This window comes from Oncorhynchus masou, chromosome 29, assembly GCF_036934945.1.
Source record: "Oncorhynchus masou masou isolate Uvic2021 chromosome 29, UVic_Omas_1.1, whole genome shotgun sequence".
In the NCBI taxonomy this organism is placed as follows: Eukaryota; Metazoa; Chordata; class Actinopteri; order Salmoniformes; family Salmonidae; genus Oncorhynchus; species Oncorhynchus masou.
The window spans coordinates 92,721,216-92,730,236 of NC_088240.1; the positions used below are offsets into that span (position 1 = coordinate 92,721,216).

At 47.0% G+C, this 9,021-nt stretch overlaps 1 protein-coding gene across 1 annotated transcript in view; it reads left to right on the forward strand.

Moving 5' to 3' along the window:
* LOC135519842 (CUB and sushi domain-containing protein 3-like) overlaps positions 1-9,021 on the forward strand; it is a 241,788-nt gene that overhangs the window by 140,900 nt on the left and 91,867 nt on the right. The window contains exon 19 of the mRNA XM_064945048.1: positions 3,919-4,104. Coding sequence (XP_064801120.1) covers positions 3,919-4,104 — 186 coding nt within the window. The remainder of the gene's footprint in view (positions 1-3,918; positions 4,105-9,021) is intronic.

The window sequence follows — 9,021 nt, forward strand, 5'->3', positions numbered from 1 at the left end:
AACCAGAGGGAGTGACATATCTAGGTAAGGAACCACAGGGGGTGACATATATAGGGAAGGAACCAAAGGGAGAGACAAATATAGGGAAGGAACCAAAGGGAGAGACATATATAGGGAAGGAACCAAAGGGAGTGACATATATAGGGAAGGAACCAGAGGGAGTGACATATATAGGGAAGGAACCACAGGGGGTGACATATATAGGGAAGGAACCAAAGGGAGTGACATATATAGGGAAGGAACCAAAGGGAGGGACATATATAGGGAAGGAACCAAAGGGAGATACATATATATATGGAAGGAACCAAAGGGAGTGACATATATAGGGAAGGAACCAAAGGGAGAGACATATATAGGGAATGAACCAAAGGGAGAGACAAATATAGGGAAGGAAACAAAGGGAGAGACATATATAGGGAAGGAACCAAAGGGAGAGACATTGTAGGGAAGGAACCAAAGGGAAGGACATATATAGGGAAGGAACCAAAGGGAGTGACATATATAGGGAAGGAACCAAAGGGAGAGACATATATAGGGAAGGAACCAAAGGGAGGGACATATATAGGGAAGGAACCAAAGGGAGAGACATATATAGTGGGGCAAAAAAGTATTCAGTCAGCCACCAATTGTGCCACCAAAAGTTCTCCCACTTAAAAAGATGAGAGAGGCCTGTAATTTTCATCATAGGTACACTTCAACTATGACAGACAAAATGAGAAAAAAAAAATCCAGAAAATCATATAATAGGATTTTTAATGAATTTATTTGCAAATTATGGTGGAAAATAAGCTTGTAAGTAATAGTTTCATGGTATTCGTGTTGTATTCAGTGCGTGTGACAAAAAAAGGCTTTAAAAGGCTTTAAAACTACAAAGTTTTCTCTCTGCCTCATGACAAAGTGTGTAAAATTGCAGGATATTAGCTAGCAACAACAAAATCTCTCTACCACTATGGCAAAAATGTGTAGAATTGCAGGATATTAGCTAACAACAAAATCTCTCTGCCTCATGGCAAAATGTGTAGAATTGCAGGATATTAGCTAGCAACAACAACATATCTCTACCCCATGACAAAATGTGTAGAATTGCAGGATATTAGCTAGCAACAACAACATATCTCTACCCCATGGCAAAATGTGTAGAATTGCAGGATATTAGCTAGCAACAACAACATATCTCTACCCCATGGCAAAATGTGTAGAATTGCCGGATATTAGCTAGCAACAACAAAATCTCTCTGCCTCATGGCAAAATGTGTAGAATTGCAGGATATTAGCTAGCAACAACAACATATCTCTACCCCATGACAAAATGTGTAGAATTGCAGGATATTAGCTAGCAACAACAACATATCTCTACCCCATGGCAAAATGTGTAGAATTGCAGGATATTAGCTAGCAACAACAACATATCTCTACCCCATGGCAAAATGTGTAGAATTGCCGGATATTAGCTAGCAACAACAAAATCTCTCTGCCTCATGGCAAAATGTGTAGAATTGCAGGATATTAGCTAGCAACAACAACATATCTCTACCCCATGACAAAATGTGTAGAATTGCAGGATATTAGCTAGCAACAACAACATATCTCTACCCCATGGCAAAATGTGTAGAATTGCAGGATATTAGCTAGCAACAACAACATCTCTCTGCCTCATGGATGGCAAAATGTGTAGAATTGCCGGATATTAGCTAGCAACAACAAAATCTCTCTGCCTCATGGCAAAATGTGTAGAATTGCAGGATATTAGCTAGCAACAACAACATCTCTCTGCCTCATGGATGGCAAAATGTGTAGAATTGCAGGATATTAGCTAGCAACAACAACATATCTCTACCCCATGGCAAAATGTGTAGAATTGCCGGATATTAGCTAGCAACAACAAAATCTCTCTGCCTCATGGCAAAATGTGTAGAATTGCAGGATATTAGCTAGCAACAACAACATATCTCTACCCCATGACAAAATGTGTAGAATTGCAGGATATTAGCTAGCAACAACAACATATCTCTACCCCATGGCAAAATGTGTAGAATTGCAGGATATTAGCTAGCAACAACAACATCTCTCTGCCTCATGGATGGCAAAATGTGTAGAATTGCCGGATATTAGCTAGCAACAACAAAATCTCTCTGCCTCATGGCAAAATGTGTAGAATTGCAGGATATTAGCTAGCAACAACAACATCTCTCTGCCTCATGGATGGCAAAATGTGTAGAATTGCAGGATATTAGCTAGCAACAACAACATATCTCTACCCCATGACAAAATGTGTAGAATTGCAGGATATTAGCTAGCAACAACAACATATCTCTACCCCATGGCAAAATGTGTAGAATTGCAGGATATTAGCTAGCAACAACAAAATCTCTCAACATTTGTAGAATTGCAGATAAATTTGCTGGAAAACTGAAGAAAAGAAATGCTCTCTTCGATGCCATTAGACGGGCCTTTAAAATGTTCCTTCCTCAGTGCCCAGAAACATAGTGGGTCCAGCCAAACACTGCCAAGGTTATAGTAAAACTCTTCCTATGTTATTTTATCTCACTCAAGTTGTGTTCTGATTATTTAATAAAGGGGGGGTTACCCTGATGAATTTACTATCACAAAAGGTGTCCCCGCACCCAAGACGTTTGAGAACACCTGCTCTGAGACTGTCTTTATTCTTTGAAGTTTCACTAATGTTCTGTGGAGATGTGATGTTCTGGTGTGTCGGGCACCTCCGTGAAATGCTTTAAATAACTGAAGACTAACGAAACAAATAGGCATCAATACTGGCTGTCTGATTTGACAGGACATTTGTCTCAACGTAATGGCTTCGGTTTTACTGCTCTTAGCTCCATTTCACATGTTTATGACAGTAATCGGATTCACTGTACCAGTCAATTCTTGGGGCGGCAGGGTAGCTAGCCTCGTGGTTAGAGAGTTGGACTAGTAACTGGAAGGTTGCAAGTTCAAACCCCCGAGCTGACTAGGTACAAATCTGTTGTTCTGCCCCTGAACAGGGCTAGTTCACCCACTGTTCCTAGGCCGTCATTGAAAATAAGAATTTGTTCTTAACTGACTTGCCTAGTTAAATAAAGGTTAAAAAAAGGGGTAATCTTTCTCATATTTTTCTGTGAAATATATATATATATATACATGTGTGTGTGTGTATTGGCCTGTGTGTGGTGCAGGTGTGTTCCTCCCCCTAGCCGTGGCGTGTGGCGCGCAGATGCCTGCCTCATGTGTCACCCTGTGTGTGTGTTCCTCCCCCTAGCCGTGGCGTGTGGCGCGCAGATGCCTGCCTCATGTGTCACCCTGTGTGTGTGTTCCTCCCCCTAGCCGTGGCGTGTGGCGTGCAGATGCCTGCCTCATGTGTCACCCTGTGTGTGTGTTCCTTAGCCTTGGCGTGTGGCGTGCAGATGCCTCGTGTCACCCTGTGTGTCTGTTCCTCCCCCTAGCCGTGGCGTGTGGCGTGCAGATGCCTGCCTCATGTGTCACCCTGTGTGTGTGTTCCTTAGCCTTGGCGTGTGGCGTGCAGATGCCTCGTGTCACCCTGTGTGTCTGTTCCTCCCCCTAGCCGTGGCGTGTGGCGTGCAGATGCCTCGTGTCACCCTGTGTGTCTGTTCCTCCCCCTAGCCGTGGCGTGTGGCGTGCAGATGCCTGCCTCATGTGTCACCCTGTGTGTGTGTTCCTTAGCCTTGGCGTGTGGCGTGCAGATGCCTCGTGTCACCCTGTGTGTCTGTTCCTCCCCCTAGCCGTGGCGTGTGGCGTGCAGATGCCTGCCTCATGTGTCACCCTGTGTGTGTGTTCCTTAGCCTTGGCGTGTGGCGTGCAGATGCCTCGTGTCACCCTGTGTGTCTGTTCCTCCCCCTAGCCGTGGCGTGTGGCGTGCAGATGCCTCGTGTCACCCTGTGTGTCTGTTCCTCCCCCTAGCCGTGGCGTGTGGCGTGCCCACTGCGCCGCTGAATGGAGGCGTCCAGGCTGTTGATTACTCCGTGGCAGCACGTTTAACCTACTTCTGCAACAACGGCTTCAGGCTCTCCTCCAAGGATCTCACCGCCACCGTCTGCCAGCCTGACGGCACATGGAGCAACCACAACAAGATACCTCGCTGCCCAGGTAGGACAAGAGATGATATTAACACACACACTCATGGAGCAACCACAACAAGATACCTCGCTGCCCAGGTAGGACAAGAGATGATATTAACACACACACTCATGGAGCAACCACAACAAGATACCCCACTGCCAAGGTAGGACAAGAGATGATATTAACACACACACTCATGGAGCAACCACAACAAGATACCTCGCTGCCCAGGTAGGACAAGAGATGATATTAACACACACACTCATGGAGCAACCACAACAAGATACCTCGCTGCCCAGGTAGGACAAGAGATGATATTAACACACACACTCATGGAGCAGCCACAACAAGATACCCCACTGCCAAGGTAGGACAAGAGATGATATTAACACACACACTCATGGAGCAGCCACAACAAGATACCCCGCTGCCCAGGTAGGACAAGAGATGATATTAACACACACACTCATGGAGCAGCCACAACAAGATACCTCGCTGCCCAGGTAGGACAAGAGATGATATTAACACACACACTCATGGAGCAGCCACAACAAGATACCCCGCTGCCCAGGTAGGACAAGAGATGATATTAACACACACACTCATGGAGCAGCCACAACAAGATACCCCGCTGCCAAGGTAGGACAAGAGATGATATTAACACACACACTCATGGAGCAGCCACAACAAGATACCCCGCTGCCCAGGTAGGACAAGAGATGATATTAACACACACACTCATGGAGCAGCCACAACAAGATACCCCACTGCCAAGGTAGGACAAGAGATGATATTAACACACACACTCATGGAGCAGCCACAACAAGATACCCCACTGCCCAGGTAGGACAAGAGATGATATTAACACACACACTCATGGAGCAGCCACAACAAGATACCCCGCTGCCCAGGTAGGACAAGAGATGATATTAACACACACACTCATGGAGCAGCCACAACAAGATACCCCGCTGCCAAGGTAGGAAGGGAGATGATATTAACACACACACTCATGGAGCAGCCACAACAAGATACCCCGCTGCTCAGGTAGGACAAGAGATGATATTAACACACACACTCATGGAGCAGCCACAACAAGATACCTCGCTGCCCAGGTAGGACAAGAGATGATATTAACACACACACTCATGGAGCAACCACAACAAGATACCCCGCTGCTCAGGTAGGACAAGAGATGATATTAACACACACACTCATGGAGCAACCACAACAAGATACCCCGCTGCCCAGGTAGGACAAGAGATGATATTAACACACACACACTCATGGAGCAACCACAACAAGATACCCCGCTGCTCAGGTAGGACAAGAGATGATATTAACACACACACTCATGGAGCAGCCACAACAAGATACCCCGCTGCCCAGGTAGGACAAGAGATGATATTAACACACACACACTCATGGAGCAGCCACAACAAGATACCCCACTGCTCAGGTAGGACAAGAGATGATATTAACACACACACTCATGGAGCAGCCACAACAAGATACCCCGCTGCCCAGGTAGGACAAGAGATGATATTAACACACACACTCATGGAGCAGCCACAACAAGATACCCCGCTGCCCAGGTAGGACAAGAGATGATATTAACACACACACTCATGGAGCAGCCACAACAAGATACCTCGCTGCCCAGGTAGGACAAGAGATGATATTAACACACACACTCATGGAGCAGCCACAACAAGATACCCCGCTGCCCAGGTAGGACAAGAGATGATATTAACACACACACTCATGGAGCAGCCACAACAAGATACCCCGCTGCCCAGGTAGGAAGGGAGATGATATTAACACACACACTCATGGAGCAGCCACAACAAGATACCCCACTGCCCAGGTAGGAAGGGAGATGATATTAACACACACACTCATGGAGCAGCCACAACAAGATACCCCACTGCTCAGGTAGGAAGGGAGATGATATTAACACACACACTCATGGAGCAGCCACAACAAGATACCCCGCTGCCCAGGTAGGACAAGAGATGATATTAACACACACACTCATGGAGCAGCCACAACAAGATACCCCACTGCCCAGGTAGGACAAGAGATGATATTAACACACACACTCATGGAGCAGCCACAACAAGATACCCCACTGCTCAGGTAGGACAAGAGATGATATTAACACACACACTCATGGAGCAGCCACAACAAGATACCCCGCTGCCAAGGTAGGACAAGTGATGATATTAACACACACACTCATGGAGCAGCCACAACAAGATACCCCACTGCTCAGGTAGGACAAGAGATGATATTAACACACACACTCATGGAGCAGCCACAACAAGATACCCCGCTGCTCAGGTAGGACAAGAGATGATATTAACACACACACTCATGGAGCAGCCACAACAAGATACCCCGCTGCCCAGGTAGGACAAGAGATGATATTAACACACACTCATGGAGCAGCCACAACAAGATACCCCGAGGACAAGAGATGATATTAACACACACACTCATGGAGCAGCCACAACAAGATACCCCGCTGCCCAGGTAGGACAAGAGATGATTAACACACACACTCATGGAGCAGCACAACAAGATACTCAGGTAGGAGGGAGATGATATTAACAGGAGCAGCACAACAAGATACCCCACTGCTCAGGTAGGACAAGAGATGATATTAACACACACACTCATGGAGCAGCCACAACAAGATACCCCGCTGCCCAGGTAGGACAAGAGATGATATTAACACACACACTCATGGAGCAGCCACAACAAGATACCCCGCTGCCCAGGTAGGACAAGAGATGATATTAACACACACACTCATGGAGCAGCCACAACAAGATACCCCACTGCTCAGGTAGGACAAGAGATGATATTAACACACACACTCATGGAGCAGCCACAACAAGATACCCCGCTGCCCAGGTAGGACAAGAGATGATATTAACACACACACTCATGGAGCAGCCACAACAAGATACCTCGCTGCTCAGGTAGGACAAGAGATGATATTAACACACACACTCATGGAGCAGCCACAACAAGATACCCCGCTGCCCAGGTAGGACAAGAGATGATATTAACACACACACTCATGGAGCAGCCACAACAAGATACCCCGCTGCTCAGGTAGGACAAGAGATGATATTAACACACACACTCATGGAGCAGCCACAACAAGATACCCCGCTGCCAAGGTAGGACAAGTGATGATATTAACACACACACTCATGGGGCAGCCACAACAACATACCCCGCTGCCCAGGTAGGACAAGAGATGATATTAACACACACACTCATGGAGCAGCCACAACAAGATACCCCGCTGCCCAGGTAGGAAGGGAGATGATATTAACACACACACTCATGGAGCAGCCACAACAAGATACCCCGCTGCTCAGGTAGGACAAGAGATGATATTAACACACACACTCATGGAGCAGCCACAACAAGATACCCCGCTGCCCAGGTAGGACAAGAGATGATATTAACACACACACTCATGGAGCAGCCACAACAAGATACCCCACTGCTCAGGTAGGAAGGGAGATGATATTAACACACACACTCATGGAGCAGCCACAACAAGATACCCCGCTGCCCAGGTAGGACAAGAGATGATATTAACACACACACTCATGGAGCAGCCACAACAAGATACCCCACTGCCCAGGTAGGACAAGAGATGATATTAACACACACACTCATGGAGCAGCCACAACAAGATACCCCACTGCTCAGGTAGGACAAGAGATGATATTAACACACACACTCATGGAGCAGCCACAACAAGATACCCCGCTGCCAAGGTAGGACAAGTGATGATATTAACACACACACTCATGGAGCAGCCACAACAAGATACCCCACTGCTCAGGTAGGACAAGAGATGATATTAACACACACACTCATGGAGCAGCCACAACAAGATACCCCGCTGCTCAGGTAGGACAAGAGATGATATTAACACACACACTCATGGAGCAGCCACAACAAGATACCCCGCTGCCCAGGTATGACAAGAGATGATATTAACACACACTCATGGAGCAGCCACAACAAGATACCCCGCTGCCAAGGTAGGACAAGAGATGATATTAACACACACACTCATGGAGCAGCCACAACAAGATACCCCGCTGCCCAGGTAGGACAAGAGATGATATTAACACACACACTCATGGAGCAGCCACAACAAGATACCTCGCTGCCCAGGTAGGAAGGGAGATGATATTAACACACACACTCATGGAGCAGCCACAACAAGATACCCCACTGCTCAGGTAGGACAAGAGATGATATTAACACACACACTCATGGAGCAGCCACAACAAGATACCCCGCTGCCCAGGTAGGACAAGAGATGATATTAACACACACACTCATGGAGCAGCCACAACAAGATACCCCGCTGCCCAGGTAGGACAAGAGATGATATTAACACACACACTCATGGAGCAGCCACAACAAGATACCCCACTGCTCAGGTAGGACAAGAGATGATATTAACACACACACTCATGGAGCAGCCACAACAAGATACCCCGCTGCCCAGGTAGGACAAGAGATGATATTAACACACACACTCATGGAGCAGCCACAACAAGATACCTCGCTGCTCAGGTAGGACAAGAGATGATATTAACACACACACTCATGGAGCAGCCACAACAAGATACCCCGCTGCCCAGGTAGGACAAGAGATGATATTAACACACACACTCATGGAGCAGCCACAACAAGATACCCCGCTGCTCAGGTAGGACAAGAGATGATATTAACACACACACTCATGGAGCAGCCACAACAAGATACCCCGCTGCCAAGGTAGGACAAGTGATGATATTAACACACACACTCATGGGGCAGCCACAACAACATACCCCGCTGCCCAGGTAGGACAAGAGATGATATTAACACACACACTCATGGAGCAGCCACAACAAGATA